This window comes from Eubalaena glacialis, chromosome 2 (assembly GCF_028564815.1).
Source record: "Eubalaena glacialis isolate mEubGla1 chromosome 2, mEubGla1.1.hap2.+ XY, whole genome shotgun sequence".
In the NCBI taxonomy this organism is placed as follows: Eukaryota; Metazoa; Chordata; class Mammalia; order Artiodactyla; family Balaenidae; genus Eubalaena; species Eubalaena glacialis.
In genome coordinates, this window is record NC_083717.1 from 110740212 (window position 1) to 110752824 (window position 12613).

Sequence of the window (12613 nt, forward strand, 5' to 3'; positions counted from 1 at the left end):
ATTGCCAAGAATGGATAGTAAAGACTTTATGAAGTCAAAAGGAGGTATCATAGAAGCAATCTTAGAAGGTGGGACTCTGAAGGAACCATAAGATTTGAAAGAAAAAGGGAATTTTCCAAGAGAGAGGGAAATCAGTATTGAATAAAGTTGTCAAAATGGGAGAGTTAACCCAGAGGGAATTAAGCTATAACATAAAGTCAGTATTGGGAATAAATGGAGATATCTGGAGAGGTAAGAAGGGAATGCTTTAAATGTAAATTTAAAGAGTTTGGATTCTACCTGTTAAAGCCAGTAGTGGTTCTTCAATTGGAGAGTATCTTGAATATGGTAAGCAAAGATATCAAAAAGACTAATCAGGTAACACTGAGACAGGCTGGGACCTGGGACCCTTTGTTGCAGTGCTGGCACCTGGACAAAAGTCTCCTTGTGCAACAGAATACAAAGAAACTATAAGGGACTAAAAATAACTGTGTACATTTGCAGTTGGGGCAAATTATGAACAACAAGATCCAAAAAGACCAAAAACCCACCACTTCTGAGGTTTCAGGAACAAAAGCAGAGTACTGCTAATGATCGCTGCACACAGCACCACCAACGGGGTGGGCAGATCACCCAAGTCACCCCTCTGGCCCAACCCTTGGACCCGGTCCTACCCTCACCCCATTTAAGAAACCAGCTCGCCCCAGCTCAGGGGAACCTGTTATTTGTTTTTGCTCCCTGCAGCACGAGTCCCAGTAAAGCCTTGCCTGAATTTCTGGTCTGGCCCCTTATCAATTTCTATTGATTAAAGAGTCCAAGAACCCTGGGTGGTAACAACACTATAAGAAAAGGAAAAATTAGAAAAGGGGACATAATTATGTAACTAAGGGGACACAATTATGTACATTATTGATAAAAATCAGCAATCCTCCAAATTTATCTACGGATTCAATGCAATCTAACCCAAATCCCAGCAGTCTCTTTTCTAGAAACTGACAAGATGATTTTAAAATTTGGAAAGGCAAAGGACCAAGAATAGCCAAAACAATTTTGAAAAAGAACAAGAGTTGGAGAACTCACGCTACCTGACTTCTAGTCTTTACTATATAAAGCTAATCAAAACAATATATAATTGGTGAAAAGAAAGACAATTAGATCAATGGAACAGAATAGAGAGCTCAGAAATGATCCACACATATACAATCAAATGATTTTTGACGAGAGTCCCAAAGCAATTCAATGGGGAAAGAAAAAAAAAATCTCTTCAACAAATGGAGGCAGAACAACTAGATATTCACGTGGGGGTGGGGGTGGATGTGGAAGACCTTTTACTCCAACCTCACACCATACTCAAGGATAAATTTAAACATAAAAGCTAAAACAATAAAGTTAGAAGAAATCACAGGAGAATATCTTTGCACCTTTGGGGCAGGAAAAGATTTCCTAGAGAAGATAAAAGAAGCACTAAAAGAAAGACACTAATTAATTAAACTTCATCAAAACTAAAAACTTCTGGACTTCCCTGGTGGCACAGTGGTTAAGAATCCACCTGCCAATGCAGGGGACACGGGTTCAAGCCCTGCTCTGGGAAGATCCCACTTGTTGTGGAGCAACAAAGCCCCTGCACCACAACTACTGAGCCTGTGCTCTAGAGCTCACGAGCCACAACTACTGAGCCCGCGTGCCTAGAGCCCGTGCTCTGCAACAAGAGAAGCCACTGCAATGAGAAGCCTGTGCACCACAACGCAGAGTAGTCCCCGCTCTCCGCAACTAGAGAAAGTCCGCGCATAGCAACAAAGACCAAATGCAGCCAAAAAAAAAAAAAATTAAAAACTTCTGCTTGTCATATGGTACTGACACAAAAACAGAAATATAGATCAATGGAACAGGATAGAAAGCCCAGAGATAAACTCACGCACCTATGGTCAACTAATCTATGACAAAGGAGGCAAGGATATACAATGGAGAAAAGACAGTCTCTTCAATAAGTGGTGCTGGGAAAACTGGACAGCTACATGTAAAAGAATGAAATTAGAACACTCCCTAACACCATACACAAAAATAAACTCAAAATGGATTAGAGACCTAAATGTAAGACTGGACACTATAAAACTCTTAGAGGAAAACATAGGAAGAACACTCTTTGACATAAATCACAGCAAGATCTTTTTTGATCCACCTCCTAGAGTAATGGAAATAAAAACAAAAATAAACAAATGGGACCTAAGGAAACTTAAAAGCTTTTGCAAAGCAAAGGAAACTACAAACAAGACGAAAAGACAACCCTCAGAATGGTAGAAAATATTTGCAAACGAATCAACGGACAAAGGATTAGTCTCCAAAATATATAAACAGCTCATGCAGCTCAATATTAAAAAAACAAACAACCCAATCCAAAAATGGGCAGAAGACCTAAATAGACATTTCTCCAAAGAAGATATACAGACGGCCAAGAAGCACATGAAAAGCTGCTCAACATCACTAATTATTAGAGAAATGCAAACCAAAACTACAATGAGGTATCACCTCACACCAGTTAGAATGGGCTTCATCAGAAAATCTACAAACAACATATGCTGGAGAGGGTGTGGAGAAAAGGGAACCCTCCTGCACTGTTGGTGGGAATGTAAATTGATACAGCCACTAAGGAGAACAGTATGGAGGTTCCTTAAAAAACTAAAAATAGAACTACCATATGACCCAGCAATCCCACTACTGGGCATATACTCAGAGAAAACCATAATTCAAAAAGACACATGCACCCCAATGTTCATTGCAGCACTATTTACAACAGTCAGGTCATGGAAGCAACCTAAATGCCCATAGACAGACGAATGGATAAAGAAGATGTGGTACATATATACAATGGAATATTACTCAGCAATAAAAAGGAACAAAATTGGGTCATTTGTAGAGGTGTGGATGGATCTAGACACTGTCATACAGAGTGAAGTAAGTCAGAAAAAGAAAAACAAATATCGTATATTAACACATATATGTGGAACCTAGAAAAATGGTACAGATGAACCGGTTTGCAAGGCAGAAATAGAGACACAGGTATAGAGAACAAACGTATGGACACCAAGGGGGGAAAGTGGTGGTGGGGGTGGTGGTGGTGGGATGAGATTGGGATGGACATATATACACTAATATGTATAAAATGGATAACTAATAAGAACCTGTTGTATAAAAAAATAAATAAAATTCAAAAATAAAACAAAAACAAAAAACTTTTGCTTGTCAAAAAATACGACCAAGAAAATAGATAGCCATGGACTGGGAGAAAATATTTGTAACACATATATTTGATAAGGGATTTGTATACAGACCATATAAAGAACTCCTGCAATCCAATTTTAAAACTAGGCCAAATGTCTAAACAAATGTACCACAAAAGAAGATATATAAAATGCCAACAAGCAAGCAAAAAAGTGCTCACCATCATTAGTCACCTGGGAGATGGGACGCAAAACCATAATGAGATACTATTATACACCCACCAGAATGGTTAAAATGAAAAAAAATGACCACATCAAATATGGGAGTGGATTTGGAGCAAATAGATTCTCATACATGGCTGACAGGAGTGTAAAATGTTACAACCTCCTTGGAAAACCAGCAGTTTCTTAAAAAATTAAACATACATTTATTCTATGACCTAGCAATTCTATTCCGAGAGAAATGAAAATCTATGTCCACAGAAAGCCTTATGCAAGAATGTCCATAGCAGCTTTATTCATAAAGCACATAATTGGAAAGAATCTACTTGTCCATCAACTGATGAATGGATAAACAAATGGAATACTACTCAGTAATAAAAAGGAAAAATCTACTGATACATGCAACATGAAAAAGGCTAAAAAACATATTGAAAGAACTGTAGGATTCCATTTATATAAAATTCTAGAATAAACAAAAGTAACCTATGGTGACAGAAATCTAATCACTGGTTGCTTCATGAGGGAGAGGAAGATTGACTGGGAAGGGGCATGAGAGAACTTTCTGAGGTAATAAAAACGTTCCGTGTCTTGAAATGTCTTAAAACTAACTAAAAATCTGAGCATTTCACTGCATGTAAATTATACGTTAAAAATAAAAATCACAAATCCTTAGTAATTGACTAAATAAAATTAGAGTGAGAGGGCAGTGAGGTAAGATCATTCAGATGAGTTTTGGTACCATTAATCAAAATGGGGTAGAAAAAGGTAGGTCATTTATAAGAGAAGAGATTCAGTATTTAATACATTAGTGAAACATTTATCTAATTATATGTTACAGGTAGATAAAAAGACATTTATCGACAGAAGGCAAGTAAGAGATGTAAACAGTAGTTAAACAATCCTGGAAAATGTGAATATGGAGTGAGAACGGAGGACAAAGAACAGAGACTTAGGTAAAATGCAGTAGGAAGCCAACAAGAAAAAAGGAAGAGTAGTTAGTGAAGTGGAAAAACTAGTACAACGTCACAGAACCAAGAAGATTTAAGAATAGAACACCATCTGTGAAACAAAACCATAAAATTCAATGCTTTTAAAGATCCAAAGAGATGAACAAGGATATTCATCACATTCTATCAAAGTTATGATAATTTGGGAACTTCCCTGGCCATCCCGTGGTTAAGACTCCGCGCTTACACTGCAGGGGGTGTGGGGTGGATCCCTGGTCGGGGAACTAACATCCCGCATGCCGCGTGGCGTGTCCAAAAAATTAATAAAATAAATAAAGTATGTATTAAAAAATTATGATAATTTGCCTATAATATCAGAATTTTGTTACGAGATTGAAGGTAGAAACTGATACTTTACTTTTTTGAAAAAAGTATATTTATCAAAACATTTGTCAGAGGAAAGCAAGTTCCATAGGTCCATTTGAATAATGTAGTGGTATTTTTCAGCTTTTCATTATCCTGAGTTTGTTAAATTCGGTTTCTCTGAGGTTTACATTTTCTTTGGAGACCACTATTTCATTTTGGCACATTCTCGAAAATACTTTCCTACAAAGTTAATAATTGAGTACACATAAAAGATAGCAGATTCACTCTCCCTCAGTACTCAGAATCCAAAGAAGCAATTTCATTAACTGATTACTCTCAAAGAGTTCATTCTGTTTAGGGATCCAGAATGACATAATACTTTTGTGAAATATTGTAAAATGATACTTGCTTCACTTATCAGTTCCCCCTGTATGAGAAATATTTCTATTGATACAAGAGTTTGGCTGCTCCACAATGAAATGAAATCCTATAGCTCTTGTTCTTAAGTGCACTTGAGGAGATCTTTAGATAGCTGTTGTGTGATGAGAAAGCAGGAGGAGAACAGATTCGCATCCTACCAGCTTTTGAAGAGTAGTTTAGTACTCCTCATGCCATACTGCACGGGTCCACACCCACATTACCTACCAAACTGGGGATGAATGATGACAGGTTGAGCCCCAACCATTCTACATACCGTTTCTGTTGCTGAAGAGTAGTGTTACAGGCAGATTCTTGCTGTGCCAGTGCTCCCTGAAGTGTGGACATGATCCGCCCCTGCCTTAAAGGTTGGACATTTTCTTTACTCAGCTCCCATTCATCTCCCTCCAAGGACATGACTTCACTGCGAAGAGGGAAACAAAAGTAAATCTCATACCAACACTGAGTTATTATAATACTAGATTATTGTAAATGTTTTCAGAAAAGTGATCGTCATCTTTGGGTCGAATATAGTGGGTTGGCACATTAGTAGTGTTATTATACTCCTAAGCTTCTGAGCCTTTCTGTGACCTGGTTTCCAAGTTTACGGCTGTAGTATTACCTAATGGAAGAGAGACTATGGCTAGGGTATTGTGAACAATATTATAAGAAGAAAGTTTATGGCAGGAAGAAAAAAAGGGAAAAAAGTATTATAAATTTGGCAAAGTAGACAAAAAGCAGTTCGATGCCTACCACTGAATGCATCATCTAGTTTAATTTAAAATTAGCAACGTGTTTATCAGACTAACACCCAATGTTTCAACTGATGACTTAAAACTGAAGTTTATGTATACGGGTAGCCAAGAGCAGAAGCAGACAAAAGTACAGTTTACTGGTCACAAATGGCTCCCCCAATTCTATCAATTCTATGGGAGGAATCCCCAAAAGTTTTCTGGAGGTAGTCACCACAAAGGGTATGTACTCTGAACTTCCGAGCTCTGCAATGGTCGAAGAGAAGCTTACTTCTGGCTGAGAGACACTATTTCTGGGTTTAAAACAGATAGGCACTATTCTTCAAAACAAAGTGAAAGTTATGTGAGACCTCAGTCTAGATGAGAGCTGAAAACTTCCTTCAAGAAAGTAAACTGTAAGTGATTAATAATAATTTAGGTTGTAACTACTCATATCTTTTTAACTATTTTGTGTGAATCCTGTAAATGTAAGGGCCATGTCATTTATTTTTATTTTCTCATGCTCTAATATAGGATCTAACACTAGTAAGCACTGAATAAATATTTCTTGAGTTCATCTAAATTTCTTCTCCTGCTCTTAAAATAGCAATTAAACTATCTCTACTAAATAGTATCCAAAACTGAGCTGGGATTGCTTCCTCCATCCCTCCTCCTCCTCCTCTTGCCTCCTCAAAGACCTGGTCCTTCCCTCATCTCAAATAAATGGCAATTTCATTTTTCCAGTTGCTCAAGTCAAAATTCTTAATGCTAACCTTGACACTCCACTCACCCACCCCCTACCCCGCCAGTCACTCAGCAAGTCCTGTGGGTTCTACCTTCAAAACATATCCAGAAATTAATCTCTTCTCACCATCTCCACTGTTTCCAGCCTGGCTCAAGCCACCATCTTCTCTTGCCTGGAATATTTCAATAACCTCTAAACTGGTCTCCCTGCTTCCAGCCTTTTCTACCTTTAGTCTTTTCAACACTGCAGCCAAAGTGATCCCATTTAAACACATGTCAGATCATGTCTTTCCTCTGCTCAAAGCCTTCCAATAACTTTCAACTACAGAGTAAAAGCCAAGTCCTTACAATGCCTGCATCATCACCTTTTTTACTTCACTTCCTTTTACTCTCTGGTTCATTCTGCTCCAGCTACTGGCCCAGTGCGCCTCCCTCCCGCAACTCTCACCCTCCAGCCTTTGTACTTCCCCGCCCCCGCCCCCAGATCTATGCAGGACTAGCTCTTGAGTTTCCTTCAAGTCTTGACCCAAATGACACCTTCTCAGTGAGGCTCTCTGTTCAAAACTATCGAAAATTGCACCCCCCAACTGTTTTATTTATTTATTTTTTTAGTACCGACCACCATCTAACTTTTAGTTTATTTATCTTGTTTATTGTCCGTTGCCCCTACCCTCATCCCACCCCAGAACTTAAGCTTCAGGAGGGTAGAAGTAAGAGCTTATATATGTATAAATAAGGAAGAGCAGCCAGCATGCAGACAAGGGCTTTTTAGATTTCTAACTATGCTACTAGCTTAATGCTAGCACCTACCATGTGCTGAGCACTTATTTGGAGGCAGTTACTTTACAGATACTCTGAATTCTCCTAGAACCCGGCATGGTAGCGTTAATAGCAGCGTTTTCCATATTAAGACGTGTCCAAGGTCAAAGAGCTAGCAAACGTCTGGGCTGAGACACCAACACAGACTACACGACAAATTCCAAGCTCTTTGGACCCCTGGCGTCCCACAGCCTCCTTGGCTTTGAAGCTGGATGCAGCATGATTCTCACGCGCCCTCACCCCGAGGTCGGTGCTAACCCTGCTCTGGGCCTTCACCTCCACCATTTGCGTCCGACGCCAGCAGGGAGGAGGATCCGGCCGGGCCTGCTCTTCTCCTGACCGTGCCGGTCCTCTCCTGGGCTACTCTGAGCGAAGCCTCTGTCACCTGCCAGGCACCCTCGGGGCTCGCAGGCCCAGCTCCCGGCCGCCCTTCTCCGGTACCTACCTTGGAACACCCCTTTCCTTCTGCATCGCCGCCATCCTGCATTCCCGGCTCAGGGCCTCGTCCTGCCGCGGGCCTTTCTTCAGGGCCGCAGACCGCCTGGGCCTCCTTCTGCAACCTGCCCTTCGAGGTACCGAAGCGACCGGAGGGCGCTCCCGAAAAAACCACGCACCTGACTCCCTCGCGAACCAGCCACCTCAAACCCTCACGCCCAGCCGCCAAGTTTCAAATTTAACGGTCCCGCGCCGACAACGTGCTACGCCCCTCCGCTCCTCCACGCTCGCGCCTCCCACCCAAGGAATTCTGGGACTTGTAGTTTATCCCAGGTTTAGTCCACGCTGTCGCGGGGCATAGTGGGAGTGGTAGTTTCCGGAGGACTGTGGCTGTCCAGGTGCTGCAGATTTAGGCGGTGTAAATTCTCTCCAGGTGCTCTCTGCGTCCAGGCTCTAGAGCTAATCTTTGAGCCTAGCGAGGGACATTTTGAGCACCAGCATTCTCTGATATCATGAGCATAGTGAGATATCTTTGAGTGCTTGCGCTTGGCCTCTTTTCTGGGGTGGCTGGCCTGGCTATGACCACCCCTCTGCCCCAAGTCTCACGCATGTCCTGAGCTCTTAGGCGGCTCTGACCCAGCTGTTTCCTGCCCCACGCTTGAACTGTGAAAAGCCGGATTCTAGTTCTGTAAGAATGGTACCAAATGTGCAACCTTAGGCAAGCCGCATAATCTCTCTGACCTTCGATTTTCTTCGTCTATAATGCGGTGATATTGCGTTGCTTTCTCTGCTGCACAGTCCCAGACAGAAAATGCAGCTATTCCACAGCTCCCTAGGTTTTACCTCTTTTCCCCTTCAGCAGACCAGCCTCCACTGTTCTGATTTCCTAAGGAAGAAACTATGGTAGCCTCAGATGTGGCTGGGAAGCTGAACAAGCCCAGCTACACTGGAGTCCTGAAAGGCTCTCTATAGCCCTTAATAGCTGAAGCACACCATGAATCTCTGAGGGAGGGGGTGTACTCCAACTTCTAATGCTGCTCTAACAAACTACCATAAACTTAGCAGCTTAAAACATCACAAATTTATTACTTTGCAATTTGCTGAGTCAGAAATTAGACTGGAGTTTCACACTAAACAGGGTGTTGGCAGGACTTTGTTTCTGGAAGCCCTTCAGGAGAATTTGTTTCTTTTTTTTCCAGTTTTTAGAGACATTCATGGGTATTCCTTAGCTTGTGGCCCCCATCCTCCATCTTCAAAGCCAACAGCATAGCATCTCTCTGACCCAGTGCCTGTCATCACATCTCTTCCCCTGACCACAGTCAGGAAAATCTCTCTGCTTTGAAGGGCTCATGTAATTACATGAGGCCCATGCATATAAACTGTCTCAGGGTCCTGAACCTTAATCACATCTGCTAAGTTTCTTTTGTCATGTAAGTTGACATATTCACAGGTTCCATGGATTAGGAATGCACGTCTTTGGGGGCCATCATTCTGCCTGCCACAGGGTGTGCTAAAATATGTTGGCATCTCTAAACTTATTTGACCATAAACCTTTTCACACATCTTTCAGAACAGATTTTGGGCCCTTTGTGTTTTAACAGTAGGTCCCAGGAGAAGAAAATTCATAACGGAATAAATCTTAATGGTGGAATTTCAGGTATAGTGGGAACTGGTAGCAGTTGGGGACTAACAAGCCTCTCATTTTCACCCATTTATATGCAAAGCCATACCTATGTGCATCAGTGGCTGTTAGAGGGATTTAGGTGTCAGAAAATCTATGATCTCTTGCTTGGTCTTGTGGAGATGTGTGTGTTCTTGATTGTCAAAGGCTGATTTTCCCCAACTTTGCCTTCATGTGTTATGCAAAGTCCTACTTTAGCAGGCTAAACGCTACAAAGATGAAAACCTCTGGGTCTCCAGGGAACCCTTGGATGAACTGCTTGTTTACTGTGCAACCACGGGAAGAGAGAGGGACTATCTGGGGGTGGGAGGAAGGTCAAGAGAGACCAAATGAGGGTATGTGTGTTCAGGGCCTGAAGGAGACCACATCTGGCAAAGCAGCATCACCAAGCTGGCCTTTACCCCAGCAACAGATCAGCCAATCGGAGCAGCAGCTGAGTCTTTTATTTACCAGTGATGAGGTAGAAGAACCAATGAGAAGGAGGCATAATAATCCAAACCATCTTGTGTTGCCAGGAGGAAGGGAGGTGAAGGGTGAAAAGATGCATTAGCCCCAAGGCTGGAGGCTACTGGCTGCTGCCTAGTTGCATCTCACAGTAGCTGTTATTACAGGGTATTAGGGAATCTCCTAGGAGCTGGGTCTCTCCAGTTCCATGGAAACTTCTTTCTGAACTCTGTTTTTGCTTTTCTGCAGAACCACCCTACTTTTCATGGGTCTTCCCAAATCATTGGAAATTGCCTGACCCAGAATTTCCACACTGATATGTGTAAAAAATATACATACTGAACAAGAAGATATCAGTTATCAACTTTTCTGCATCTGGCAGAAAAGGACCAAAAGGTCAGAATGGACCACAAGCTGAGAACAGAAGCAGTCATATGGCAGGGCTGTTAAGATACAAGTTAAGATGTAGAGCTAAATAAGCTATGTTGCTAATAAGAAGTACAAAATTAGGCTGTTTTGCCCTGGAATTAGCCCAACCAGAGTTTTGTGCTCCAGGAAGGTCTTGGAGAATCTAGAGTGTTCCCAAATATTCATCATTGTGCTCAATTTGCACATGAGCTGATTCAACCTCAAGGAAATAAAGTGTCGATGAGAGTCAGCTATTAAGGAAGAACAGAGTAGGATCTGAATGCTGCCAGCTTCTTACTTCAAGCCCAGTACTCTGGGCGCCACAAACCTAAGCTCTAAATTAAGGGATTCAACCTTAATTTATGTTTAATTCATTCAACCCAAGTTTATGTTTAATAAACGTCAGCTTCTGGGTGCCAAATTCTGGGGGAGGAAACCAGCATCATACGGAGTGGGAGCCTCCACTTACCCTAACATGTTAGATATTTCCAAAAAACTATGGGTGGGGCCCCTGGCAGGCAATTTTGTGTGCTTTTGAGGAAGAAGAACGGTGGAACCGCACACTTGGGGAGAACTGGAATGGGGAGGGCCACTTGATATCTGTCTTGAGCAGCGACCCTTCCTTGGCCTGGCCCCTAGGACCCCTGGCCTTGTAGAGAGAGGGCTGGTAGGCAGAGGCTGTAGAAGTTGGTACTGTGTGATGCTGGGCTCCACCAGCACTGTCTTCATGCCCAGGTGCCAAGGGTACAGCCCAGCTCCAGCATCTCAAGTTCTGGCCATTCTGAGAGCACTGGGAGGCCACTCCTGGACCGGGTCATCAGCACCCTCACAGCAGGATACAGCAGAGGGGAGATACCCTCCAGTGGCCTCAGAGGTAGAGGCCATCAGCAAGGAAGCTAGAGCAGGAAAGGAAGAGCATGGCAGAGACTGGGTGGTGACAGTGGGGAATGGACTGGTTTGTGAGCACCAGAGCTCTGGAAAACACCCAGATGACCTGGAGGAGGCTTTGAAAGGGAGGCTGATTCAGGGCTGCATGTATAGTTGTTCAAATTGTGCCACACCCAAGAGTGCCCGGCCAGAGGCATGAATGGAGACACTTTTTCCTGCTTCATTCACTGAGAGTAGGCACTTTAAAAAATTCATCTGCCCAGAGGGGCCTCCTTTTCCTAATTCACACAAAGCACTGTGTGTGCTAACCATGACCCTGGGCCAGGAGATCCTATGGAAGAGCCAGTGGAATTTTCATTACTCATGTTCATGTGGCTCCATAACATTGAGGCTTGAGGAACGAGTTACGTACTGGTCTGTCTTTATTTGAGGAGGTACTGATGCCACGACAGGGGGACAACAACTGGGATGGCACTTGGCAGAGCCAACCAATATGGGAAACTGACAGGAGGATGGAGTGTGTAGGCGTGGGTACCCCACCTCCCATTGCTTGTCCACCTGGCAAGCTTCCTGGCTCCCTCTCTCAGATGTTGCCTCCTGGGGCCTGGTGCAGACCATGGAAAGTTTGCTTCTGACATTCTGAGGGGCCCAGCTGTGGGAGACATTCTGCGGATCTGGGCTCTGTGCTGCTTTTCCAAGAAATGGTCAGAGGTCAGAGGCCCCCAGGCTGAGACAGGATGAGATGAGTGGAAACAACTTAGTTTGGCTGAAAGTGGGAGCCCAGCATGGAAATGTTTGGACTGTACAGTGAGAAGTGGCCATGGCTAGATGTGAGGTGATTCAGAGAATTAAGTGAGGTGACAAGCTATCTGGCCTCTGCTCCCACCTCCACCTTTTCCCCTGAAGGCTGTCCTTTTTTGGTCCTTGCTTGGAGGTGTGGGTCCTTGCAGGACTGGTCAACATTCTTCCTTTATTAGAACAATTCTGAGACTGAGGGCCAGTGGGAAACCTGAATTTGGGCCACTTCTAGAGCAACGTTAGAGGAACTCTTCACATTTCAGAATCCCAGGCTCACTCCTGGGCTTGAACATGCCAGTGATAAGAACCCCAGGCTCTTGAGCCAGATCAAAACCACACAAGCTTCCTTGCTCCACAGAGGTCTTCAGGACGTGTTGCCTCTGGGAAGTTTCAATGTCTTTCTTGCAACACAGGCTCCCAAACTGAAGGAGGGAGAAGAGAATCCAGGGACAGGCAGAGTTAGAAAAACATCATCTCTTAACAGCTAAAGACAAAAGTGACAGCTAAAGACAATCT

The 12613-nt window shown here is 43.0% G+C and overlaps 1 protein-coding gene across 1 annotated transcript in view; it reads right to left on the bottom strand.

The window, feature by feature from the left end:
- Positions 1-8082, bottom strand: part of BUB1B (BUB1 mitotic checkpoint serine/threonine kinase B) — a 56220-nt gene extending 48138 nt beyond the window's left edge. Inside the window, exons 1-2 of the mRNA XM_061182255.1 lie at positions 7889-8082; positions 5427-5573 (exon numbers count right to left, since the gene is read on the bottom strand). Coding sequence (XP_061038238.1) covers positions 5427-5573; positions 7889-7923 — 182 coding nt within the window. The 5' untranslated portion in view covers positions 7924-8082. The remainder of the gene's footprint in view (positions 1-5426; positions 5574-7888) is intronic.
- Between the last annotated feature and the right edge of the window lie 4531 nt (positions 8083-12613).